This window comes from Sorghum bicolor, chromosome 9, assembly GCF_000003195.3.
Source record: "Sorghum bicolor cultivar BTx623 chromosome 9, Sorghum_bicolor_NCBIv3, whole genome shotgun sequence".
Taxonomy (NCBI): domain Eukaryota; kingdom Viridiplantae; phylum Streptophyta; class Magnoliopsida; order Poales; family Poaceae; genus Sorghum; species Sorghum bicolor.
In genome coordinates, this window is record NC_012878.2 from 55,965,221 (window position 1) to 55,991,645 (window position 26,425).

At 43.2% G+C, this 26,425-nt stretch overlaps 4 protein-coding genes and 1 pseudogene across 17 annotated transcripts; all 5 read left to right on the forward strand.

Moving 5' to 3' along the window:
* LOC8061079 (transcription factor PIF1) lies at positions 3,412-5,365 on the forward strand. 4 transcript variants are annotated; one of them, XM_021448333.1, is made up of 2 exons: positions 3,412-3,822; positions 3,968-5,365. In XM_021448333.1, exon 2 carries the CDS (start codon positions 4,047-4,049, stop codon positions 5,250-5,252), a length of 1,206 nt encoding a protein of 401 aa, XP_021304008.1. In that variant the 5' UTR covers positions 3,412-3,822; positions 3,968-4,046; the 3' UTR covers positions 5,253-5,365. The 4 variants fall into 4 exon arrangements, with proteins under 4 accessions (XP_021304008.1, XP_002440159.1, XP_021304009.1 ...); XM_002440114.2 differs by having other exon boundaries at positions 3,971-5,365; XM_021448334.1 differs by having other exon boundaries at positions 3,412-3,817.
* Positions 8,000-13,845, forward strand: LOC8061080. Of its 11 annotated transcripts, none has more exons than XM_021447539.1 (8): positions 8,000-8,924; positions 9,064-9,165; positions 9,244-9,436; positions 9,582-9,769; positions 11,066-11,616; positions 11,707-12,931; positions 13,026-13,144; positions 13,228-13,845. In XM_021447539.1, the coding sequence occupies exons 3-6, from the start codon at positions 9,305-9,307 to the stop codon at positions 12,189-12,191; spliced, it is 1,356 nt and encodes a 451-aa protein (XP_021303214.1). In that variant the 5' UTR covers positions 8,000-8,924; positions 9,064-9,165; positions 9,244-9,304; the 3' UTR covers positions 12,192-12,931; positions 13,026-13,144; positions 13,228-13,845. The 11 variants fall into 11 exon arrangements, with proteins under 11 accessions (XP_021303214.1, XP_021303217.1, XP_021303215.1 ...); XM_021447542.1 differs by lacking the exon at positions 9,064-9,165 and having other exon boundaries at positions 8,000-8,710; positions 8,897-8,924; XM_021447540.1 differs by having other exon boundaries at positions 8,000-8,395; positions 8,897-8,924; positions 9,064-9,436.
* On the forward strand, positions 12,396-13,620 carry LOC8061081. The gene is made up of 4 exons (XM_002440116.2): positions 12,396-12,653; positions 12,754-12,931; positions 13,026-13,075; positions 13,228-13,620. Exons 1-4 carry the CDS (start codon positions 12,396-12,398, stop codon positions 13,618-13,620), a joined length of 879 nt encoding a protein of 292 aa, XP_002440161.2.
* On the forward strand, positions 16,504-18,201 carry LOC110430488 (annotated as a pseudogene).
* LOC8061082 lies at positions 19,475-25,218 on the forward strand. The gene is made up of 5 exons (XM_002440117.2): positions 19,475-19,754; positions 20,978-21,242; positions 22,945-23,245; positions 24,377-24,454; positions 24,544-25,218. The coding sequence occupies exons 2-5, from the start codon at positions 20,989-20,991 to the stop codon at positions 24,592-24,594; spliced, it is 684 nt and encodes a 227-aa protein (XP_002440162.1). The 5' UTR covers positions 19,475-19,754; positions 20,978-20,988; the 3' UTR covers positions 24,595-25,218.

Genomic DNA, 26,425 nt, shown 5'->3' on the forward strand with positions numbered 1-26,425 from the left:
CGGAGGCGCGTGCGCGCACGAGGGGCGCGCCCACGCCCGCGCGCGCGCGGCGGACACGCACTGTAATCTGCATGACACACAGTAGCAGCACAGGAGATGAGGCATCACGCTAGCACACCACACACCCCTGTAGACTGTGGTCCGGCCGGCGTCCGGCCGGCGTCCGACCGTCGATCGATCAGGTCGGGGACCAACGCAACGTTTCTTCTCTTCATGGATCGATCTCATCTCGCTACAGTGTACGACGGTGCCCATTTAAATTCCTCGCAGACGCTCGGTCGATCTCAGCGTTCTCGTTTCTCTCATGAGGTCAACAGGAACCACGCCGGGCAAGACCTGCCCAGCTACTGGTGCCGTTTTAATCTCTTGCTCTACCACCCCTACAAACGCATAGTCTTGCTCTACCACCCCTATAAACGCATGCATATTCTACTTCTATGAGTACCTCTGAAGAACCGAGTTGGACCGACAAATCTTAAGAATGACAAAGTCACCACAGACATCTCGCTATCAAAGGACACGTCGCCTACTACCAAAAACATAGCGTCGTTAAATCCAGAAAAATACGAGCACCTGTGTCATATCATGGACTTGACCAGGGTGGATAGGTTCCACCATAAAAAATCCAACCAACTGATCATTTCTATTTGCAACTTATGAGGCTGTGTTTGAGACCCTTTGCTGGGAAAGGTAACCTGGCTGTTGAACAAGATTCAGGCCTGAAATCTTCCGAGAACAGGCATCGAACAAGAAAGCTCTCTACTCTTCCGAGAACCCACCTGTTGGTCTTGCTGTCTCTCCGTCGGGTTCCTGTTGTTCCTAGTCTAGACTCCCTCTGATTCTTCTACTCCAAAACCATCATATAAGCAACATTTGTTCCATTGAAGATTGCTTAAGATGATAGCAAATAGAAATGCATTTTTAAAGATGACCGTCTTAAGTGACCATATTTAGAAATAAAGGCCATACATACAAATTAGTATGTAATGATTTTGTAGAAAGTTAAAAAAAATATTTTATATTAAAATTGTAGAGCTTAAAGAGGTCCAAAAACTATGTAGTTGATAACATTTTCATCTAACACTCTCTCTTATAAAAAGTTTCATGTGAGGGAACATGCTCTAATAGTTAAAGTTAAAGTTCTGGATAAGACTTACAATTGCAAAGTTAACAATTTTTTAAGATCATTTAGAGTACTGTTGCATAATTAAAAAGGTTTAGAGAGGTAAAGTTAAAAAAATAGCATTCTTCGTCTCATAGGGAGATAATTCGGAGGCAAATTGTGTGAATTTGCGACCGCGGATACTAAAATTTACGTGATTTTAAGATCGCGGGATTGGCTGTCAGTCTAGCCCATGCGCAAACTTTTTTTATACTATTTTTCAGAACCGGTGGTTTGAGCCTCCTCCACCTCTAGTATCTTTAATTTAGAGACATTGTTTGGCCCATCCATGGAAACCTCTGATTTCCAAGGCCCTTAGTCAAAGGCAAAATATATAGTTATCCACCTATAAAAGGCTCTTTTATTAGTGTATGATGAGGTAGTAGTGTCATTAGATATGCATTAGGGGTTCGAAATTAGTTGGCATATACTAGATAATTTGACATCTGGACAAGTTTGAATTAGGCCTACGATGGCATATGTGTTGTTGTTGTGAGATAATGAAGGTTTAGTATGACTTTAATTGTAGTGCGGGCTATATCAAATTTACGACTTATAGAATATACTGTTATTCCAAGTTGTTAATCTTTTTATGTGAACTAAGAACAAAAGCGTAAGTAGGTTGGTCGTCATTGGTGACAGTGTTATTAGAAATCTTCTGTTTCAAGCTCCAAGTAACAAAATAATATACCCCTAGGTCGTTATATATAGACATATTATATGAATATAGAGCCTTTATCATTCGTTATCTATTCATCATGTTCTTTGTTTTTTGTTCTTTTCGGTAAGGGGACTCTTTATCTTGCAATCGGTTTGCACGTCCTCATCAGTGTGTGGTCCTCTCAGCACAGCGACACAGCGTGCACATAGACTACAATGTGTATTGTGCTGCTTGCTTTGCTCGAATCAAAGAAAATCCATTAAATACAACATTTCTCAATTGTTTTCTTTTGTCATTGCTGCTCTATCTTTATTTGCGCCCAGCTGACTTTTGTATTCTTATCTCTATATACATCGCATCTACTTCAAAGATATGCCGCTGCGTGTGCTGCTTGCCATTATGTTCTTTTACGAGAAAAGAAAAAAAAACAAAAAAAAACTCTATTTCTTAATGGACTTGATAAGATCTATAGTTTCTTCCTCTGTTTGAAAATTGTAGAGCTCTACATCTACAAAAACTTAGGTCCATTGTTGTATATCCTACAAATCCTGCAGAGAAGCTATATACATCAATACATTGTCCTATATCATCATTAGCCTTATCATGTGACGTAACCATGGCACAAGACTCCAAAGCTCCATGCGATGTACCAACCAATAGAGTCCAATACCATATACAAAGGGCATAAGTCACCTCTGAATTGTCCAATAGCATATACAAAGGATAGAAGTTATCTCTGAACAGTGTCCAATACCATATACAAAGGGCAGAAGTTACCTCTAAATAGTGTCCAATACCATATACAAAGAGAAAAAGTTAACCTACTCTCTCTGTTCCAAATTGTAAAGTCGTTTTGTATTTTCTATGTGCATAGATTTTACTATACATCTAGATATACACTATGTCTAAGTACATAGCGAAAATTATGAACTTGAAAAATCCAAAACGACTACAACTTGTAGGCGGAGAGAGTAGCATACAAGAAACAAGCAGCCGAAACTGGAGGCTATATATGCCATTCATCATTTATTGTTTTTCATCAAGATCCTTTCTCCTCTTCGTCTCTCTAATAACCATGAAACAAACCTAAAGAAAAGGTAAAGGTCTCCATTGGAATGGAGGAATGGATTATGTAGAATTGGATTAAAAAACAGGAATGTTTCCTAATGGAACATGTTGAAAAAAAAACATTTTTCCTCCATTGAATATTTGAATTGGAGGTTTCTAAAGTGATCTCCAACATTGTGGTTACGATTGCTTTGAGAAGTCCAATGCGCAATACGTTTCTCTCTGTTTTCTCGTCTAGATATGAAGCTCTTCAAGCAAAAGGAGAAAATTCCTGTGTTTGCTTCGTAAAACATCCAAATACCTCTGTTTTCTCTAAAAGTACCTTTTTTTTTTGCACAATTCATACATTTGGAACTTTATACTTCTAGATTGTTCCAAGGGAGGTCCAGGTAGAACCCCTTTTTTAGTATATAAGGAAGGTAAGCCTGATGCACGCTGCCACTCTATAAAGTCTAGAACCAAACACATCATCATCTTTAAAATTTGAAAATAAAAGAAAACAATAAAAGATGCCAGTTGAACTATTGCATCAGCCTCACATAGACAAAACAAGTTACCGTAGAATTCGGAGGCCCCTTTACCATTTGAGTGCAGGCAAAGGCAAACTGTCAGTTGCTAGTTACTAATTCGGAGCTGTGACACTGCTGACCCTTTGTTGTTGTTGTCCCCCAACGGCAAGTGCCCCCACAAGATGCCTCTCTCCTACCGAAAAAGGAAACAAATTTGGCCAGCGCTACACCTCAAGCCGTCTATAAAAGTCGCCCATCTGCACAGCCATCCACAGGGACCATCCTAGCTACCCACCCTGCACTACGCTGCAGCAGTCTTCAGAAATTCGTCAGTCACTGCAGATCGGTGCAGGCGGCCTGAACCTGCATCACCAAACCAATTCCTCAATCAATCTGCTACTGCGATTTGCGAGGCAGGTCAGGTACTGACGTAGTGCATGCCTAGCAGCTAGCTGAAAGATGATCTTGTTTCTTCTGCTATTGTAACGACTTTGTAATTGCAAATCGTCTCACAATTTGCACTGACAACAAGAGTTCAATTTGTTTGCACCTGCAATCTTGTTGCAGCAGTAAACCTGTACCAAGTCTTGTTGCCTGAGTTGGCTGTCGGCTCCGGCACGCCGGCGGTGTCGTAGGTGTATAGATCATGGAGGACTTCGGCGGCTGGAGTATGCAGTATGCAGCAGATCCATGCCTGCCAAGCCGCCCGAGCGACGACGACGGCCTCCTCGGTGCCTTTCTAGGCGGCGGCTTCGACCTCCGTTCTGACCATGGCGGTCTCAGCGACCTGCCCTCGTCGCACCAGGTCCAGAACCTCATGCCCTGCCACGGCGGCGCGAGTCTTTCCGTTTCCGACGGATTCATGGGCCTGGACACGGCGGATATGCTCGCGAGCGTCACCGGCGCACTGGACGACGGCCTCCTTGACACGTTCGCTTACGGTTCGGACGTCGTCGCCGCCGCCGCCGAGGAGCCCGCGCAGCCCACCGCGTCGAGCAACGCCTTCTCCTCCGGATACAGCAGCACCACGGGCGGCAATTACGGCAACATCTCCTCCGGCGAGTCCAACACGTGCAGCGGCGGCGGCGGAGGCCATGACACGGAGGTTGCGTCTCCCTGCGCCCTGTCGCGGTCGTCGGCGCTGCCTCAGGCAACGGCCGCGCTCGCCTCGAAGCGAAAGCTGGGGGGCAAGTACCCTGCGGTAGCCGCGACCACATCAACGGAGGCGCAGGTCGCTGCCCCGTGGCGTGGCGCAAAGCGCGACTCGGCGACGTCGTCGTCGTCGACCAGCATCACGTTCGCCGCCGGGCATGGTGACCACCATGCGGCAGGAGGATCGTCATCGTCGGCCGGCGGCGGGTACGAGTACGAGCCGGACTCGGAGGCGCTAGCGCAGGTGAAGGAGATGATCTACCGCGCGGCGGCGATGCGGCCGGTGCACCAGCTCGTGTGCGGGGCCGGCACCGAGCCGGCGCCGTCGTCCCAGAGCAAGCCGCGGCGCAAGAACGTGCGGATCTCGAGTGACCCGCAGACGGTGGCGGCGCGGCTGCGGCGGGAGAGGGTGAGCGAGCGCCTGCGCGTGCTGCAGCGGCTCGTGCCGGGAGGTAGCCGGATGGACACGGCGTCCATGCTCGACGAGGCGGCCAGCTACCTCAAGTTCCTCAAGACGCAGGTCAAGGCGCTGGAGAGGGCGAACCCTAGCAATGGTGGCTACCACAACAGCAGCTTGCTGCCGCAGAGTTACACGGGGACGGGGAGCCTCGGTGTCGGTGGTGGTGGCACCGGTGTTGCCAATGGAAGAGATGGCGCCATTGATGGCTACGTAAATTCCAACAGGAACATGCACTTGTAGCGACGCATATATGTAACCATGGATGTGTGAGTGATTTATATGAGAGAACTACTACAGTACTCCTAGATTTTGAGGTCTTTAAAGTCTTCACTTTATTTCTGAGGAATAATAATCAAAACGATTTAATTTCCTCTCCTCTCTCTCTCTCTCTCTCTCTCTCTCTCTCTCTCTCTCTCTCTCTCTCTCTCTCTCTCTCTCTCTTTTTGATCGGTGAAAGATGCAGTCGTGCTGCAGAAATGCTTTTAGGGATGCAAGGCGTATTTGCGGCGGGCTCATGGACAAAACCTTTATTTGCACTTTTCACAACTTCACATGCATGTGAGTTGTGACCATTTATATATCATCCTCTTTCGTCATCGGGCCTTCTAGATACGCCTGAAATTCTTTAGCATCGTGCTCAATGTTGAGCACGAATCCCAAAGGCGAGGGTTCTGCACTGACAATGTTTTCCGTTCACCTATGATCTTTTGTATTAGTAGGTTTAATATGGATTATAGGATATATCAATATTGTGTTGGTTGTATTACTATAATCCAATCCATATAGTCTGTGATGCTTAGATCATCTAGAGATTACTTTATCTTATTTAATATAATATACTAAGATGATCCAAACAGCCCCCTATTTGGAATATAGATGCGCATCAATCATCAGGATTACAACAATACAATTAAGAGCCTGTGTGGATTCATTGCTCTAAACTTTAGAGCTAAAATCTCCAAACATGTGGTCTATAATTAGCTCTAAAAAATTTTAGCCCATCTCACATTGGGCTTACCTCAAAAGTGAGCTAAAGTGCTCTAAAGTTTAGAGATGGAAATCCAAACAGGCTCTAATGCTTGCCTTTTTAGCTAGCATATGCCTCTCAAATCTCAATCAAGCACCAATGTCGCATAAGTCTTTAATTTATACTATGAGATAAAATGTGAATTCCACAGTATGTCCTTATATATTATGGGATTGAAAGAGTATTCGAGTGGGGTAAAAATTATATTGTACTAACTAGAGAGTAGATGGACAAACAAAGACTTATTTCTATTTTTATAATATCTATGACACACAAAAGGTGATATTGCATTGTCCGCTAAACCTGCATACTCCTCTTCCGTTCTTTTAGATGCCGTATTAATTAGGTTTATCCTAAGTTAAGCATTCTTATTAGGGAGTCTCTAAAGGAATCCAGTACGTGATTTATAAACTCCATCTTTTCTCTGTGAAGAAGCTGCTGTCCCTGCTTGACTAGCAAACGTTAAAAAGGGATGTGGAAAGGATCGAGTGGAGTACTCCGAATGGACGGGCCGGTTTATCGTTTCTTGTGCAGCAGCGCAGGGCATTGTCGTGTGCACGCTTTTTTGCTTGCGCCTTTCGGTTTTGGGAGCAATGTCGCGCTGACCCACTGCCCATTGGTAGCACACGTAATCATGTACTATACAGTATATTGTTAGGGTGCCCAATGCCAAACATTGGTTCTATATGTTTTCATCCTACCGAATTTATAGCAGTATTTTTCTCTTATAAGAAATGAACGAACACTTTTAGTGGTCAAGCAAACAAACATGGCCATTAATTCTCTATTGCTGCTGGGTGTCAACTGCCAAAGCGTGCTCTCTGACCAAATTAAGCTGCTGTGTGATTGCTCCGGCCTGCATGCTCCTCTGCTCACAGCTCACAACACATGTATGCGCCTCTCAGTCTCAACACGTTCACACTGGCTGCTTCTGGGTGCGAGACTTTCCAAGATCGCGCGTACGTAACAAACTCCCACATAATTAAAGGCCGCCCCCGCCATGGAAAAACCCGGGGGCGCGTCGCGCGCGGTTATTTGACTACCGAGAGTCTCCGAGAGGAGCTAGAAGAGGCAAGCCAGGGGCCGCGCCAGATCGTCGCGCGCGATGAGCCTATCATTCACCAGTCACCAGTGCCGTGTAGCAGCAGGAGGGCACTGACCGGAAGGAGCAGGGCACCAGGCACAGTTTGGTGATGCGAGCATGCCTCGAACAGAAACGGCTCGCCTATAAACTACTAGACGGCGTCGTATAGGTGGTCATCGGCCGGGTGACACACCAGCGTACGTGTAGCTCCCGCGCGTCCACGGATTAGTAAAGCTAGGGCCGTGTCATCAGTCGGCAGAGATGAATCAAGGTGTATATAGATATATACTCAACTTTTTTTTCACACCACGGAGTTCGTTACTCATCAAAAAATATGATTCGTTTGGATCCTTTGGAATTGGATTCATCCTAATTTAAGCACAATTTAGTTAAGCTAATAAAGTTCTACATAGAATGTATTTGTATATTATTGTTATTCATACAAGGAATATAATTATGTGTTGCATTTCTACTATAAGTGAGAGCGTGTTATAAGTTGAAGAGTAGAAACATAGCATAATGATCTATATAGAATCAATTTCTATCTCTCACGTAAACTTCAAATATACTATTACACGTATACTACATGAACATCACACAGTACATCCTAGAAACATCACGTGTATATTACGTAAATATTACAAAAATATATCATAGAAGACACCATAGAACATTACATGTATACTTTGTGAACATCACATATATGCTATTTGAACATCACATGTATATGAGATAATATCTCCTACAACTAAAAAGAACAAAGTGTGGACATTTTTTTGGTGCAACAATTGTTTGGTTCGTCTGCCTGCCTCCCCCTTGCGATACCGCGGCGTGTGCGCTGTACTTTCGATTTTTATAGTGCGCGCGCCGACAGGTGGGGCTTCGGGTTGCTCCGAGTCCTCTTCCAGACCGCACACGAGAGGTGACCACGGACACAAGCGTCGTGCCTAGCGCCTCGCCTCCCTCAAACCCTAGCCACACCTCTCTTCTTACCTTGCGGTTTCTGATGGCGGCGGCGCACGCGGCCCCCTGCATCTGTTAGCGGAGACGCATGCAGCCCCTCTTGACTGGTGCGCCGCCCCGACCTCCCCATCCATGGTGTTGGCGTTGAGCACTCCGACGGTGCCGAGGACCAAGATGGCGTTGTACGAGCGAGTGCCTCGACGCCTCCATCGTAAAATGCCGCCACATCGTTGACGCCGTCCGCTGATCCACTCGCGCGGCCTCATGGCAAGCACAACGACCCACCTCCATCGTCCCGTCACAGGCCAGGTGAACCTCTGAGTGTAGAACGCACTAGATCTATTGTTCCAGCCTTTCAAGTTCTTTGATCTACCTTGCTCTTTCTATACATGTATTAGATAAGAAAGACAACAAGGATTCATTGGCAGTCTGCCTTGAAGTAAAAAAAAAGGCCTATAGAAGGTGCTGCAGGTTATGTGATTAGTGTCGGTGGTGCCTTTTCAACAAAAAAAACTTAGATAAGGTGTACAAGAGGAAAACTCTTTGGTTGGATCATATATCTGCAAAGATTGTCTTGGTATTCAATGCAAATTTCTAGGTTGTTGGCTGTGAAGGTACCTACAGGCAAGTAATGTTTTTCTATCTGAATTTATTAAAGATTGATGAATCTATAACCATTTTATAGACTCTGACGGCTGCTGAAAATTGCTTCTTGTCACAATAAGGGGTCTAATGTACATATGTGACCTCTATTACAGGACTTACATTTCACAAAACTCATTAGTTTCTTTTTTTTGGTTGCATCTCCAGATGAGTCATCGGCCAATCATGCTTGCTGGTAACTATTTGTACATGCAGTCTTTAGTTTTCACTTACAACTTGAGATGGCTACTCTGAACTTTGCTGCATCTTATTGTTTGCTAAACTTTGCCGCATTATAGACTGTTTGCTTATAGCATTGTTTATGTGGGTTTCAGTTGTGTCCGTTGAACTGACCGATAAAATATGTCCGATGAAAATCAGTTGGTCCCAAATACCAACTCGTCCTCTTTCTACATAACCATGAGGGTCCATGACCTGTAAATAGATGCACTTCAGTTCTCATGTTCTTAGTATACATGATCTCCGATTTGTAAATTAACATAGCAATTGTACAGGGGATGATGAAGCACAAACTTCTTAGGTAAGACATGGTTAAATCCATGGCTCAATGAGTTTATGGACCTCCTATCAGATTATGAAGTTGCTAAGAGCAAAGTTGAGCCAATACATGCCACATCGTGCGACCTTATGGACGCGCAGGCCACCGCCGTTGTTGAGACAGGCTGCAAGGGACCACCACTTGGCAAGGTGAGAACACGACGGAGCACGCCACCTCTGGTCTAGGTGAGGCCGTGGCAGGGCACCATCATCTATCGAGGCGTGAAGCCGGGCGGGGCCGCCTCCTCTCCCCCACGGTCTCTTGCGGTTTGCCTCTGACCACCGGTGTCGACAGGGACCGTGTCTGACACTACGAGGACTACTGGATAATGTGGTGCGTGCCCTAGGAGGCAGCCATGGGAGGGCTCGGGATGCGGAGGCATGGGCTTGGGATGTGGGGGCGCCAGCGACACGGGTTCGAGATGCGGCAACCGAATCCATTCTATCCCAGCTCACCGTCGCTCACTCCGTACTCATATATAGGTACAACACACCTCCATCCCAGGCTCCTAGCATCTGTCCCCTGTTTTGAACGAGCTTATACAATTCCTAAGATTTTTGCCTGAATGGTTTCTTGTCCGGTTGAGATATAATTTCCTATTTGTGTATAGGTACAAACCACCTATTATTTTCTTTTCTTTACTAAAATTGTTATGACTTGATAATTTTGATTGGCTTGGTTTCTATTGAACTGACACACTATCAATATTTACTAAAGGCGTGCTTAGCGAAGAATTTTTGTGTTGTGCACAGTGCTCGGTGATGCCTACTTGCCTAGAATTTGGTATTGTACGTTATTTAATCTGGTTTCTATAAAATGCACTAATCTCCGATAGCTCCTATAACAGTTATCAATATATCATGGTACTTGTACTAACTCAGCTATCAATCTTGTAGATCAGCAATCATAATCGAGGATATAAGCAAAGTTCCGCTAGGCGTCGCCTTAGGCGCGACTAGGCGCTAGTCGAGGCCTGTCCGCCTAGATTAGGGGGTAGGCGGAGCTCTAGGCGACGGCGGCGCCTAGGCGATTCCAGGCGGCGCGGAGGCGGCGATTCGGCGCGCGGAGGCGTTCTAGGCGGCGCGGAGGCGGACGCAGCAGCCGGTCGCACAAAAAATTCCGCTCCCGCGGTCGCACACGCTGTTTTCTTCGAGCGCGGGAAAGGAAGCCGCGCGCGGGAAGGATAAGAGGGGGATGAGGCCGCGCGCGGGCAAAAAGGAAGCCACGGGCTCGGACGGCTGCTCACCTCCCTGCTGCGCCTGTGACCCTGCCTGGAAGCTCGTCCTCGCCGCCGGTCGTGCTCGTGCCCGCCTGGAAGCATCCCTCCCGCCGGCTTCGTCCACCAGCGGGCGCACCCCTCCCCCGACGTCTGCTTGCTCCTGCAGTCCTGCTCCCCTCCCCCGACGACTTCTTCATCTCCTCGACTCCTCCCTTAGCGGCAGCCCCAGGTGGCAAGGTGAATCCCCTCCCCCATTGGCTGCTTCTGATCCCCTCCCCTGCTTTTGTATGTGGATGGATTTTGACTGATTCTGAATGCATTGCTTTGCTATTGAGTGATGTGCTATTGTCATTGCCTGAATTGATACTTTCTGGTTAAGGCAGTGTATAGCTTGTCCTTGTGTTTGACTGAATCTGAATGGATTATGTGAACTTTAAATGACTAAATCTAAAGCTAGTGTATAGCAGTTAGCAGTATAGCTTAGCTGCAGCTACTTGAGTTTAGGTTTCTTGTCAATGACTTGTTAGTTGCTCACTGAACCCTTGAGCCTTGAGTTTAGGATGTCAACAACAGAAACAAATACTACAGCTGCTGCACCTGCACGTGAGAATGAAGGAGTAAATCTCTTGAAAAGGAATTCAGATGATGTGGGATGGGAATACGGGGTTCTTGTTGATCCTAAGAACAAGGACAAGGTGAAGTGCAAATTCTGTAACAAGGTGATGCAAGGGGGAATTTATCGTTTGAAGCAGCATGTGGCCCATGATGGAAAGAATGCGACGAAATGCCCAAAGAGCACAGATAAAGCTAAAGACAAGTGCCAGAAATCAATAGATGGTGCAAAAAGGAAGAGGGCAGAGATGGTGGTTCGTGAGCTAGAACTTAGAGAGGAAGTGAATGTATCTCGAGTTGGAGAAGAGTCAGAGGAAGTCACCTGTGTTGGAAGTTCAGAGCCTCACAAATTGGGGCCCATGGACAAATGGACAAAGGCTATTGATCCTAAAGCAACCAGAAGTGAATCTTTGCAGCAACAGAGGCTGAACAAGGAGTTGTGGAAAGAAAGAACACATGAGGTGCACAAATATATTGCAAGATGGGTCTATACTCATGGTAATTCACTTTTCTGTTATTATGTACTGTTGTGTCATTTGTGAATGTAGGAAACATTTCAGAACATTAATTATTATGTTTTTTTGGTAGGAATTTCATTCAATGCATGTGACAATGATGAGTTCAAGCAGATGTGTGAAGCCATTGGCCAGTTTGGACCTGGACTTGAACCTCCATGTCAGGATTCTCTGCGAGAGAAATTGCTAGAAGAAGAATATGCAAGAACCAAGAGGTTGCTGCAAGAATGTGAAGCCGAGAAGATGAAGAATGGGTGCTCTATTATGACTGATGCATGGACAGACAGGAAGAGGAGAAGCATAATGAACCTGTGCACCAATTGTGCTGATGGAACAAGCTTTATCAGCTCAATGGAGATGTCAGATGTGTCACACACAAGTGAAGTCATCTTTGAACTAGTGGACAAAGCAATTGAAGACATTGGTCCAGAAAATGTTGTGCAAGTAGTGACAGATAATGCCTCTAACAACATGGGAGTAAAGAAGCTATTGCTTGAGAAGAGACCACAAATATTTTGGACCTCTTGTGCAACCCACACAATAAACCTGATGCTGTAAGGAATTGGCAATTTGGCTCGGTTCAAGAAGGTGATTGAGCAAGCAAAGGCATTCACTATATTTGTCTATGGGCACACAAGAACATTAGAATGCATGAGATATTTCACAGAGGGGAAAGAGATAGTAAGGCCAGGAGTGACTAGGTTTGCTTCAACTTTTCTCACATTGAATAGCATACTAGAGAAGAAGGACCAGCTAAGAAAGATGGTGGTTCATAATAGGTGGGACTCACTGAGGGATGTAAAATCAAAGAAAGGAAAAGATGCCACGGCTATTGTATTGAATCCAACCTTCTGGAAGGATGTGAAGCTAACCGTGAGTGTTTTTGAGCCACTGTTCAAAGTTCTCCGCTTGGTTGATGGGGATGTGAAACCATCCATGGGTTTCGTTTATGGAGAAATACTAAAGGCAAAGAAAGAGATCAAGGAGTCCTTGGGCAATAATGAGTCTCGGTTCAAGGAGGTCATTGCTATTGTTGACAAGAAGATGAAGGGAAGACTTGATTCTCCACTGCATTTGACAGCTTATTTGCTGAATCCACACTACAGTTATGCTAATCCAGCAATCTTTGATGAGCCCAGAAGGATTTATTAGTTGTGTGGAGACCTTCTACTATCATGATGAAGATAAGCAAGATCAGGCTGCCCATGTTGACCTGAGAAAGTTTCAAAACAGGGAAGGACCATTTAGCAAGAAGCTGGCAAGGACTTTCCAAAATTTTGATTACAACCTAGGTAGAGGTAGTACCATTTACAACATGATTGTTTGTTGTTTTCAGCTCACAATAAATTAATTGTACCTACTAACTAAAAGTGGTGTTTTCATTCATTCCAGCATCATGGTGGCGGCTGTATGGAACTGAAGTACCAGCCTTACAGAAGATGGCAACAAGGATCCTTTCTTTGACATCAAGTAGCTCTAGTTGTGAAAGAAATTAGAGCGGGTTTGAAGCGGTAAGTAGCTATCTGCTGTCAACATTTCAGGAGTTTTTGAATTAAATTGCAGACCTGAACATGTTCTTATTTTAAATCTATAGATACACACTAAGAAGAGAAATAGGCTTACTACAACACGTCTCAACAAGTTAGTCTACATTCAGTTCAACTCCAAGCTGCTTAATAAGAGAGAGAAAATCAAGTCAAAGAAGATCATTGATGTTCTCTTGTCTAATGATACAACTGAAGCTCAAGGATTTTTGCATGAGAATGGAGATGATTCTGCATTAGTGGTCTATAGAGATGAGGAGGAGGAAGAAGAGATGGAAGGTACTGGGATACCTTGGTCTGTTCTTGGAGATGCAGTGGGAGCAGAAGAACAACTTCAGCTGCGTAGGAGTGCTAGAGTGAGAGAGCTCTATGAAGGAGAAGAGTTTGAATCTGATAAAGAAGAGTTTGATGAAGATGAGGATGACTACTTGGAACCCTATTGAAGAAGGAAGATGATATGGTCCTGGGGCCTTTTCGCATGTCATGGTTTATCTTTTGTGATGCATTCATGCATATATGTGCAATGTGCCAATGTGTGTCTTAAACTTGTGAACTGTTGCTACTGTGTGCCTGTGTGACTGTTTTTCTTCTTTTCTGAGAACTATGTGTTGTCTGAACAAGACCTTTTATGAATTGTGTTGTGCACTTGTACTGCTGTCCTGTCCACTTGTCTCTGATTAATAGCTGTTGCTGATCTGCTATGCTGTGTTCATTGAATGGATGGGAGATGACTGGTAAACAGATAAGTATCAACTTGCTATTTTCTATTTATTTGATGAACTACTTGCTGTGTATTGAAGTATTAAGTTTTGCAAGCTGTCAATCCTTGCTGTAGGACTAAGAACAACATGTCTATTGATTATTGAGCCTAAGCCACTAAGATATGTCTACTACCCTCTATTTTATATAGATTCAGCTAGTATATGCTTCTTATTAATTCAGCATTTTCTGCTGTATATAATATATATATATATATGTATATATATTATTTAGTAAATTGGCAAAATGCCTAGCAAAACACCTAGGAACGCCTAGGCTGGCCTAGGCTAGCCTAGGCGCTAGGCTAGGGGTCATCGCCTAGAGAGCGCCTAGCGCCTAGCTGAACTTTGGATATAAGGAAATGTAAACATATTATTTCACAGAAACTATGCAAAGATCTGTCACATCTGGTACCAGGCTAACTTCCTCGGTATGTGTTCAATCCAATTCTTTAGACTCTGTTGTGCACTATCCGGAAGTGTAGTGGACTATTGTTCCGTAATAATGGTTTGCGGATTGTAAGATGACTATTTACATCTGTGCTAATAATACTGAAATTTGAGTGGCGCACTGCACTTTATAGAAGTTTAGGCACACTGTTTTCAGGGGATGTTCCTAAGCAAGCTGATACAAGTGAGCTGAATTTGTTTTCAATGTGACTGCATATATTATCTTCAAATTTGTAGATTGGATAGTTCTTGGATAGTTGGATCTTGGTCCCATTAATGAATTATATTAAGGTACTTCACCGGACTGCTATTTCATCGTCTTTTTCTGCAGGAATGAGATGTTTTTAGTGTTCAGTGTACACGTCGAGCTTTGAGGACGACACAAAGAGGACAAGCTCGGCAAGGGTGGTCCGAGCGTCGTGCGACCACGCGCATAGGTGGTGAACGTGGATCCTTAAGGTGTGAAAAATAAGAAAAACATTATACAGATTTTTTTTGATATCCACATCACAATACTTAGATATCAACTGATATCAACAGCAGGAGCAACACGTCAATTCCTTTTGAGTTGAGTTGTACGTTTGAGCATCAACGTAACCCCTTTTTTCTAACATTATTTGGGTGCTCAGTAGAATCTACTAGAATAATATTTTTGAATGAGGGGCAGTACGTCTAGAGTCTGCTTGTACCTGAGAGAGATTCATGTAGTTTTTAATCAACTTATAGCTCCTCAACCAAACGCATCCAAAAGTAGGGGTGATGGTGCAGTGAAATTTGAACAAGCTAAAAGCTCCTTCTGGTTATACAATATACAAGACATCAATATTAATGAATCTGACTTTTGCGACACATTTATACGATGAGTTGTTTAAAGGTTTTATGAGGTTTTTAAGACGTGCAGTATTACTCATGTGACAGGCATTAGTATTTACATATATACTCAAATATGTGTACAGGATGGTATGAAGTTCGTGGATGTATTAGCGCATGAAAGAAACATATATCAATTATAGTATTGTTATTTTAGCGTACAATGCGTATGTTTTTAGTATAAAATTTTAGTTGTCCCGTAGCAACGCACGGGCATACTACCTAATGAAAAATATAAAAGTAAACCAATAAAAATTATTAAAGTAATTATTTAGAGAAAAATAGCAAAGAAGAAAAAATGCACATAAAACATTAATAATAATAATAATAATAATAATAATAATAATAATAATAATAATAATATAGAAAATAAAATAAATGAGTAATTTAAGTAAGAAACATTATATGTTTACTACACAAACATAACATGTATATCATATAACATATGAAATAAAAAAAATGAAAGTAAAAAATGTCATATAGTAAATTAAAAGAAAGAAACATAAGCAAGAAAATAGTAAAAAGGTAAAAAGAAATAGAAAAAATAAGAAAAAAGAAAATAAAAATAATTAATTAGACCATAGTAAAATGAAAGAAATGAAATGTAAAAAATACAAAAAAAGGAGAGAATAATAAAAAATCACAGAAAAAATTAATAATAGTAGAAAAGAAACAAGAAAAGAAAATAAGAGAGAATTGAACGGCGACAACCTGCCCAGTCTAAATGATAAGGGCTATTACGAACTGCATACTGTGCTTGTTATGGGCCGGTCATGGGCCGTCCAACGTTCTGCACTTCGTTCGGCGCAGTATGCACTTTGCCGTTCGGCGCGCGGCTCCCGTCCGAGGCTCCGAGCGTGCGTGGACGTCCCTATGATTTCCGCTTCTACCCCGCCCACAAGAATATTTTTTTTCAACTTCCCTGTTCCGGATCGGAATCCGCCGACGGCCTCCCTCCACAGTCCACAACTTCCCTGTTCCTGCAGCCGCTTCATCATCGAGCCCGCTCCTTCATCTCCTCCTGCTATCGCCGCTGAGATCACCTACGGGATCCGCTTCTGCGACCATCCTCTGCCGCAATCTTCCGCCTTCCACTGCCAGAGATCCCACTGCCATATCCCAAAGATTTGTTCCGACCGGTGACCACAGCTGCCGCTGGTGCCTTGCAGACGGAGTCCGTCGACGGTCACCCCTGCCACCACCAATCGTCTTCACCCTCGGTCGGGCGCCGCGCGCCATAATTTCTGATGCGGGTGCCTCCATTTAGCCGCACCCGCAACGCCGGGCCACCAGATAAGCGCGCCACCGCCGCTGCCTGCCCGATTCACCGCCGTCTGCTCGGCTCTTGCCATTTATAGACAGGGTTCGTGCCGGCGGCGCGGGCTGCGCGCGTCCTGCAGTGACGACCGCCTCAGCGCCCTCACCGACGACCTACTGCTCCTCATCTTGCGCCGCCTCGACACCCGCACTGTGCTAGCCACCGCGACCCTCTCGAAGCGCTGGGCCTCCCTCCCCCGTGGTCTCTCGACTCACTTGATTTCAGGGTCAGTGACATACTCCCGCCGCGGTACCACCGTTGCATCCGTGCCCACCGCGAAGGCGCTCGTTATACTTATGGTCTCCAAATCAATCTCAAGGCGATTTGCGCCAGCATCGAGCGTTATCAACGCCGTGCCATGCGCACTATGGCCGCGTCCATAAAAAACTTCCTTGACGCGGATGATGATCACGACAGAGGTGCTTTGGGTCTCTGGAGTGTCCGCAAGCTGAGGCTCGAGTTCTTTGCTACCCAGTGTTCAAGCGGCATCAATCGATTGATAACCAAGGTTGTTGATTCATGGGGTGTAGAGGATCTGGAGGTTTCAGCTCAGAGTATGTTCCGGCGAAGCGAATGGAAATTGCGGGTAGTGTTTTTTCGAGACTAATATCGGATAATAATTTTCATTACCCGAATTTTTAACTACCCGACCCAAAAAAACCGGGTAACCCGAACGCCCACGGTTAGCCAGGGGAACCATTTCTTGTGTTCATGTAATGTCATGCGGTGCAAGTAATTCTCAAGGCACTAGTTAACTCTTTCTACTTTGCCACCAGATTGTGGATGGTGGGCTTAACGCATTTGCAGAAGTACCTTCAAGGCAGAGAACAGATAAGTCCAAGGGGGCTGGTAAATGTTCTGTAATTATCAGTGAAAATTGCAGCTGGAAACCATGGACTTTGAAGATACTGCCGAACAAGGTAGCCACTATATGAGCTTGTAAATGGATGAGGATGACCACTAACAAGATTGAAGGATTGCTAATAATACCTCGAGCTGATTGCTAATAATGATGCTCTGTGCTTGATCAGCAACTCCCATTCAATTAGTTATGGAGTAATCTCCAATATGTGTTAGTTAAAATGCGTAAGTTATATATGCATAATGGTGATCCCAATTTGATAAATTAATTTATGCATACTAGTGCCCCCCATCTAATAAATGATATAAGCCTGTTGTTAGTACTTGGTCCATTATTTTTGTGCTTTGGAGACTTCAACTTGCTGTTGCTGATCTTGTCATGCTTGTTCTCTCTTGTTTATCTTCTCTCTGTGTGATTTGTTTGTTCATATTGCCATGTTTGTCCCATTTTCTTATCACAAGTTTAGTCAGTGATGAGAAGGGGAATATACATGCTTTCTGCGGAACTTATTATATTGAAGGATGTATTTGACATTGAACTTTACTCGTATACTGGTAACTGACTGCTGGCATTGTTTTGAAAGAATGCTTGTATAAATAGCTGGACTCTTCAGCTTAGCGATACCAAACCAAGTTTGAATTATGAGTTTACAGGAGCCTAATAAATCAAAGAATTGATAAGACCACCTTATGTCCTGTTCAGTTTCCAACTTCTCATTCAGCCACCAAAGCTCACAATGAACTACCTGTACATTGGGTGTAAAATACTATTGCACTTCATATGTTCAAGAATGGTTTTCTACCAGTCCAGACGAACAAAAAAAAGTTGTTCTGGGAAAACACCAATCTTTGACAGTGAACATTGCATCATTTTTTTAGATTACATGATCTTTTGTACTCGCTTTCTTCCTCTCTTTTAAAGCGTAGTTCACTTGCATCATCTTGAATGGTGCAGAAGATGCAAGTCACTTTTCTGAATGAGAATAAAAACTCTAAAAGAGACTACTTTTTTCAAACCCTTGATGTGATTTGAGAGAGTGAGTTTGGATGCAAATGCTTTTTTTTAATAAAAACTTCTGGATGCAAATGTCTTCTCGTTTAATCTAGAAGAACCTTGAAGGTCTAGCACTTATATAGTTATTATGTTTGGATCTTTTCCATTCAAAAAAAAGTTATGTTTGGATCTTCAGAAGATCTTTCTATCCACGTACACAATTGTTCGATTTTTTTCCTTTGTACTGTAGTTAGCCTCTTTTCTTTTATATTAATTAAAAACCGGTTCGACAAAAAGAAAAACTTAGCACTTTTCGTACAGTATCAGACTGTTCATTCTATGGTGGAATTAACTTGCAGTGACAAGTCACCGCATGCTCGCATTTGATCTCAGGTCTATGCAATACATATGGTTTTTCTTGTATAATGTATATGTAGAAAGACCTATTAGTTTCGTAATTGGAAATGTACGTAATCAAAAAATGGATGAACCAACAAGAAACGTAGTTACGTAGCAGTAACGGTTTGCAATTTTGCCCTTGTTTAGATCTGAATTTTTTTTAGATTTCGCTACAGTAGAATTTTCGTTTGTTTGTGGCAAATATTGTCCAATTATAGAATAACTAGGATCAAAAGATTCGTCTCGTGATTTACAGGTAAACTGTGCAATTAGTTTTTATGTTCGTCTATATTTAATGTTTCATGCATGTGCCTAAAGATTCGATGTGACGAGAAATCTTGAAAATTTTTTGGTTTTTAGAGCGAACTAAACAATTCATTGGGAAATTGGGCCGCGGTCAATGTCTTTTCAGCTGGTCGAAGCCAGAGATTGGGCTGGCCCACTAGACGCCGGCCCGATCCAAGGCCCACCAAAGTCGCTCGTCCAAGGAAGTAGTAACATCTGGACAGCCTCCCAGTCCCAGCACGGCAGCAGGGAAGAAGAGTGACGAGCTGGGTGAATCCAGGCAGTCCACCGTGACATCAGCGGCGGGAGATGGCCCGGCGCAGCGGCGATAGGATCCGGCTCGGGTGTGCGCGACGGGTCAGGAGCGGAGCGGGGGAGAAGGCATATAAAAAATGCAAAGGCCTTCGTCTTCCTCTTCCTCCTCACCTGGCATCCAGAGAGGAAGGGGAGGGAGGAACTCGGGGACACAGAGGGGCGTCCGGAATTTCCTCTGCTTCCGTTTACCGCGAAACCTCTGCCTTGAAGGAAGAATCCGTTCCTCTGCTTGATCTGTATTCTTCTGGAGGAGAAGAGAAGGGGAAGCGGAGGAGGATTGATAGAGCTGGAAGGTGAATTGGGCACAGAGACGCGCAGTATTTGAAGGTACTGCTCTTCCCAGTCCGCTAAACTGCGGCTCCTTTGCTCTTTTCCTCGATCGTTGCTGCTTGCAGCTGTAATTTTGGCGCGGATTTGAGTTTGGAGGTTCGCACCATGGTCCCTTTGGATTTTGTGATTTGTTTGAATTCTCGACGTATAAGGTTCTTCATGGGTGGTTGTTTGATCTGAACGATCCGTCCCCCCTTTTTTTTCTTGTTGGGATTGGATTCTCTCCCACTTTCAGCTCTCTTCCTGTGCTCGGATTCCTCTGGTTCTGTGATTCGGGGATCCCACATGAAGTGCGGGGATATCTCAAGTGGATTGTTTGAATTCGATTCTCCGGGAGCTGCATTCCGGCACGATTTGAACCAGTTTTCCCTGCGATCAAGCGCAATCTGAGCTGCTTGGCTTGCGATTCCCGTGATTTGGAGCTGGTTGGGAGTTTACTGATTCGGATCGAACGATTTGCCTAACAATCTCTACCAATTTTCACTTGGTATTCCTTTGTTGTTCGGTCGGAGAAGGAAGCAGAGTCTGGAGTTGTTTAGGTTGGTTGCTGGTTGTGGTTTGGATCTCCTCCGTTTTCCCCTGTTTTTTTTTTGTCTGGCGTTCTGTATCATATTTGTGAAGCCTGCACATTTCAGTCTTTCCCCCTTTTACAAGGAAGTTGTTCTCTTCCTTGCTTGATTGGTCTTTCTTGTTCTTATCCCAATCTGTTGTCGCTCTCAAAATTCCCTTTCCATTTGATTGCTGAATTATTGAGAACGCAAAATTGTGTATAATACACCGTAGAGTTCAGATTTCATTTGATTGATTGATTGCTTGTTTTCTTCGATTTTACTGTTGAGCTAATGAGTTAAATTGAGCTCAATTACATTTTTATTCCAATTCGATCTCTTTTAGCCTTTTTTCTGATCTGACATGGGTTCAATCAGAAAACCAGCAGCTCACCATATGTGATTAGTCAGTTAAAGTCGAGTTGGATTTTAGTGGTCATCCCGTTTTATCTCAGGATTTGATTGGTCAGTGGAATTACTACCCGTTTCCAAAATATACTTTTTTGGGGGGTAAAATCAAACTGAAATTCAATCAGTCTCCTACCTTTCAGTTTCTCCTCCTTTGCAGAGAATTAAAGCAGATGACTTCTCTTCTCTTGAGATTTTTTTGAATGGTCTGATTTGAGCTAAATTTTACTACCATTTCATCCCTTTGTCTACATGGAATTTCAGCTCGTCGCGAAATGGAGAAGGAGGGGAGGAACCACTACCACACGCGGGGCTCCTCGCGCGGCGGCGGTGGGGGCACCGCTACGGAGCGCGACCTGCTGTTACAGTGGGGCAACCGGAAGCGCCTTCGCTGCGTCAAGGTGCAGCGCCGCGACGTCGAGGCCGCCGCCACCGCGGCTGCCGAGAAGGCCCAGCGCCGCGCCGCGGCCGCAGCTGCCGCAGCCGCCCAGCACCACCCAACCGGCCACACCCACCGCCGTGTTCTCAGGTCTGTGCCTCTCTCTCTCTCCTCTCTTTCTCTCTCTTATTATTATTTTTATTATATCGTTCGTTCCTTCGTGGTGTCGATGTGCCCATTGCGTGTGCTTTGTTTTGGTGGCTACTCGTTAAACTACTGCCCATTTTGGGCTGTTTTGTAAAGCAACAACTGGATATCACGTGATGTCGTCCTGGGCACGTGGGTCGACAAGAAAAGGCAGAGGCCTGATCTAGTTTGGTTTTGATTTGAAGAGAAATTCAATTTGAATGAATGGTGGACAACTGGACATCAAATTCGAAGATGTGGTCTGTCTTTTTCCTGAAGAGCTGAAAATACCAAAGTTGCTAGTTTTCTGGTAGAGGAGCCCGCATGTTAGGCGAAGCAGTGTTTTTTTTTTTTTTTTTTTTTTTTTTTTTTTTTTTTTTTTGAAACATGATTGCCTCATTGTCATGGGTTGGCCTATAGTGGTGATTGGTCCAGCTTTCTCTTCCTCTAGAGCATGGAGCAGCGCATGCCCAGTACTGCCCAATTCAGTTTTGTTGGTTTTTATTTACTTGCATCGCTAAAATTGGGCCTGTTTTTTTTCCCCACAAAAAATAAGGCCTGGAAGGCTAAAAGAAGATAGTGTTTAGAGCAGAAATCTTGATAGTAGTTACAACACTGAAATTAGAAGCTTGTTTGGCTTATCTCCTCTCCTTTTCATTCCAGGTGAGATTGATGTCTGGAGTTTAAGGACCAACAGGCTCCTTATCTCCATCTTCTCCAGCTGAATATCTGTATTTGGATCCATTCTCTAAATTTTCAAGATTTCTAGCTTATTCGCCAATTTGATTTCTGCATCACATGACTTACCTGACCTTTTGTTTGTACAGTTTTCTCAAACTGATTTGTGATGTTCCTTCACTGAAACTATTGCAAAAAAAGAACTATGAGACTGCTGTCAATAATAGCTTATCAGTATTCTCTTAAAAAGCGACTCATCAGCATTACGATAAATGTTGATGGCTGAGTGTTCTTTGCCTTCATCTATTGCTATCTTTGGACTCTAGTCACGTCATATAAACTATATTTTGTTGACTAATTTTGGATTCTGAAGAAAACACCAATTTTATCTTGATCAGTCACCACCACACGTATAAGTGGATGGTGAGGGCCTGCTTATTCATTGTTCTTCCTTTTGCCTCCTTGAATTCATAGCTTGTTGCCTGGACAGCACGAAGCGTTGATATAGGCAGTAGGTGGAAGTTTTTGCCTTCTATGTTGCCCCTCTCCCCTAAATTGGAGGTGAATCATGAATTTATGCAGTCTGCCTATTTCAGAATTTAATCATATTTTGAAATAAATTGCATGAGGGTTAAAAATCTAGCATTTAATTTTCATTTTTAAAATGAAACCATTTGAACATCCTTTTGCCAGAAGATTGAACTGCAGTATGTCCCTTTTTCATTTAAAAATATCAAAATTCATGCATTCTATGTTTACTGGAAAACTCAATGAATCAAATTTGTAGAAATATATCTTGTATGCATATATTTTCCCATTATGTGAACACCTTCAGTGTGTGTCGCTTCCTTCTTTTTATCATGTTTGTTCTTTGCTTTGTCTTACATATGACTTAGAGCAACAAGATGTTTTTGTTGGATAGATTAAACTGATAATCAGGCATTCTTCTCTGCATCCCTTCTAATCTATGTTGTTACTGATTTTGCAGGAACTCAGAAGAGTTTGCAATCATGAAATCGCCAGCACGCCAACAACAGAACAACAGGATCCACACGGTTGCTTCACCAGACAGGGAGTGCCCTGGTAGAGGTAACAACAACAATGGAGTTCCACAGACCTATCCAGATGACAAGAAAGGCTCTTCATCAGGGAGTGAGGGGTCCATCTGGCCAAAGTTTGCAATCACCCTTTCAAACAGGGAAAAGGAAGAGGATTTCCTGGTGTTCAAAGGATCCAAACTGCCTCAAAGACCCAAGAAAAGAGCCAAGGTCATCCAGAGAACCGTCAATGTATGACCCTATCATAATAGCTTCTGATTTGAAGAAATTATTTTCTGTTAAACTGAATGCGATCAATCCACATCAATGTGCATAGGGTATTATGTTGCTGTCCATGGTAATACTATCTCCATACCAAAAGAATACAATTCTTGCTTCCCATGGAGTTAAACAATTTTAAATTTGACCAAATTTATACAAAAAAACCAAATAACTATCATTACATTAATTATAGAACATATTTTCATAGTAAATCTATTGGAAGACATAAATGTTGATATTATTTTCTATAAATTTCGTCAAACTGAAGAAAGTTTGAGTTGTCTCAAACCTAGAATCTTTTTTCTGAGCACAGAGGGATTAGGTAAATATACCTTGCTTCACGCAGAGAGATTCCAAACTCATAATATGCAAATGCCAGCAGACAGCAGTACTGTGCATGTTCATTAAAAAAATATACTCCAAACTGTAGGGTTACTGCTGGAAAACATAAATTTGACCAGTGTTGTAATTTTTAACTTTGTTTATGCACTATTATTAATAGATCCAGCCATACAGGGCATCAGGTCACATGGACCATAGACCTGCCTCTGTGAACTCTGCCTGATCTGTCCCCTGAACACTGGAGACCTGCAAATAAAATAGCGCTCGGTGGGTACCTGGACATTTGATTTGCTTACCAAGAAGCACCCATAGCACCATAGCATGCTTCTGTATGAAGCAAATAAGTTGATGCCTCCCATCTGGTTGTCCCCTCAATGCTTGATGAGTTGCACAGTTGCACTGCTGGTTCCTACTATCACTGCAACTGCTCTTATTTGAAACTGCAGAACTTCCTACTAGCTTGATGTCATCAGAGAATGTCACGATTGTTTTATTGATTAGCTAATATGCTACTGCTATTGAGCCAGAGTTGCTTTGCTATATCAATTTAATTCACATCTAATATTTTTTTTGGCGAAAAGAATATATTAGATATGAACTGAACTGATATATTACTCCTATGTGATTTGTTTTGAGGTCCAAGCATCCATGGAACTAACCTTAAGAACACTCTGTCTTGTATTTTTATGTATCTCTTGAGTTTGCATATGAGAAAAACCATCATTCTGTGATTCTTGCCTAAATAGTGTTCATTTGCAGTTTGTATGCCCAGGAACGTGGCTATGTGACTTGACTCTCGAAAGGTATGAAGTCCGGGAGAAGAAGGTTTCCAAGAAGGTGGGTGGATTGTGGAATGTCGACATCTATCAATTTCATACTCTTGGAGGAATTCATTCAGTCAGCTGACATTTGAACTGATTTTGCAGCGCCCTAGGGGATTGAAAGCTATGCATGACATGGATAGTGACTCGGAATAAAGAAGAAAAGAGCACTGAACATGAGAAGCTGAATATTAGAAAGAAGGCCAGGACAGATCCAGCATATGGAGGTCGATGATAAAGCATCCTGATTGAATGAATGGCCTGATCAACAGGTCACCATTTCTCACGATTGCTACTGGAGATCAATTTGTTCCAAAAGGACTAGCTTGTGGAGATCGGAGGACAAACCAAATGTAAGGAACTGCACAGAAGAAAAAGAGAGGAGAGAAGCAGGAGCTGGAATTCCTGAACATTAGCAAACCATTCAGTTCCCTGTAAAGCAGCAACGCTGTTTTGCAAAGCCTCTCATGTTAATTTCGCACTGCCAAATATCAACGTGATCGCGAAGCTAGCCAGTCCTGGCGCGTCTAGTTTGCCGGGTTATCTGACAATAAAAATTAATGTGAATCTGAAAGGGCCTTCCATAGTTTCTTTTTTTCTCATGGTGCTGTATAAAGGTTCAGTGTACATTCATTCAGGAGCATGAGACTGTCCAGCACTCCAGTGTGAGTGGATCAGGATTCAGGCAACACAAATGATTGCACCTCTTTGTGTAATTCAGGACAGACAGACTTGTAAATTTTGAAAGTTTCAGTAGTTTTTATACAGACCTACCCTCTCCGTCCTAGAAAATAGAAAAAATTCCTATTAACACTAGAAACTTGTCTTTTCTTATTTACCCCCCTTTCAGTTTTTCTTTCCTATCTGACACTCCCGTTACTTTAGAGTTGTAACGGTGTCAAGTTTCAGACGAAAATATAGTTCTGCCTTTGTTTTTTTTTTTTGTGTTCCTTTTTGCTTGCTAAAGAGAAACATGACAGTGGGAAATAAAAAGGCCAAAAAACAACAATAGCTAGTAAAAGGGAACGCCACGACTAGAAAAAAAAAACAACAGAGGTAAGCAGTCTTTTCTTTGGGGACTTGAAAATTTAAATCATTGAAGTGTCAAGTTTGGGTGCCAAATAAAAGTAGAAGTTTTCTTAGTGTTAGATAGAAAAAAAATCCTAAGAAAAAGTGCAATTGTAAGTTTAGGATAAGTCAAATTTTCTTAAGTTTATCTAAGATTTTGACACGTACTTTAATTTGGATTTGATATTTAACATATACTAACAAGATTTAAAAGATCCGTCTCATAAATTATAGACAAATTATACAATTAATTTTTTTATCTATATTTAATGTTTCATACATGTATAGTAAAATTTGATGTGACAAGAAATCTTAAAAAGTTTTTGAATTTTGCCTGCTGCAGCCTGCAGGTAGCCTTGGCCACGTCTGGCTGGCTGTGGCTGCCTCAACGCGTAGCCTCGTGGCGGACGGCACGTCGTAGTCGGCCGGACGGCGACGAGCAAGGCTTGTCTGATTTTTTTTTTTTCCAAAACAAGAGAGAACAAATCAGGCGTTGGGACTCAAAGGAATTCGACGAGCAGCCTCAACAGCACAAAAGGGGTAGTAGATTAAGGTTGCATTATTTGCTTGTATCGCTCGGTGCTTTACAGCAGCAAAGAGGGAGAGAGGGAAAGAAAGCGAGAGAGCTGCTGCTTTGTTAACCTGCTTTAGTTCTACGCTTTGCCCCCCTTTATCTCTCAAAATAAAAGCGTCGCTTTTCTCTGCGAATGAGATGCAAATACCTCCCAAAGGCGATACGTACATACGTGGCTTTCACTTCGCAATAAACAAAAGAGGGGGTGAAAAGTCACAATCTGAAGCTACGAGGGAAATCATGATGAAGCGACATTTTCTCATCATCAGACGAATTAAGTTCAATGTTCCTGCTTAGGCCTTGTTTGGTTCCACCAACTAAATTTTAGCTAGCTAAAATTATTTT

Coding starts and splice junctions, on each gene's coding strand:
- LOC8061079 (XM_021448333.1), top strand. CDS start 4,047: ATGGAGGACTTCGGCGGCTGGAGTATGCAGTATGCAGCAGATCCATGC.
- LOC8061080 (XM_021447535.1), top strand. CDS start 9,305: ATGGACCTCCTATCAGATTATGAAGTTGCTAAGAGCAAAGTTGAGCCA. Junction 9,437..9,581: donor AGGGACCACCACTTGGCAAG/GTGAGAACACGA, acceptor CGGTGTCGACAG/GGACCGTGTCTGACACTACG. Junction 11,617..11,706: donor AAGATGGGTCTATACTCATG/GTAATTCACTTT, acceptor TTTTTTTGGTAG/GAATTTCATTCAATGCATGT.
- LOC8061081 (XM_002440116.2), top strand. CDS start 12,396: ATGGTGGTTCATAATAGGTGGGACTCACTGAGGGATGTAAAATCAAAG. Junction 12,932..13,025: donor TGATTACAACCTAGGTAGAG/GTAGTACCATTT, acceptor CATTCATTCCAG/CATCATGGTGGCGGCTGTAT. Junction 13,076..13,227: donor TACCAGCCTTACAGAAGATG/GCAACAAGGATC, acceptor TTAAATCTATAG/ATACACACTAAGAAGAGAAA.
- LOC8061082 (XM_002440117.2), top strand. CDS start 20,989: ATGGAGAAGGAGGGGAGGAACCACTACCACACGCGGGGCTCCTCGCGC. Junction 23,246..24,376: donor TCATCCAGAGAACCGTCAAT/GTATGACCCTAT, acceptor GTTCATTTGCAG/TTTGTATGCCCAGGAACGTG. Junction 24,455..24,543: donor AGAAGAAGGTTTCCAAGAAG/GTGGGTGGATTG, acceptor CTGATTTTGCAG/CGCCCTAGGGGATTGAAAGC.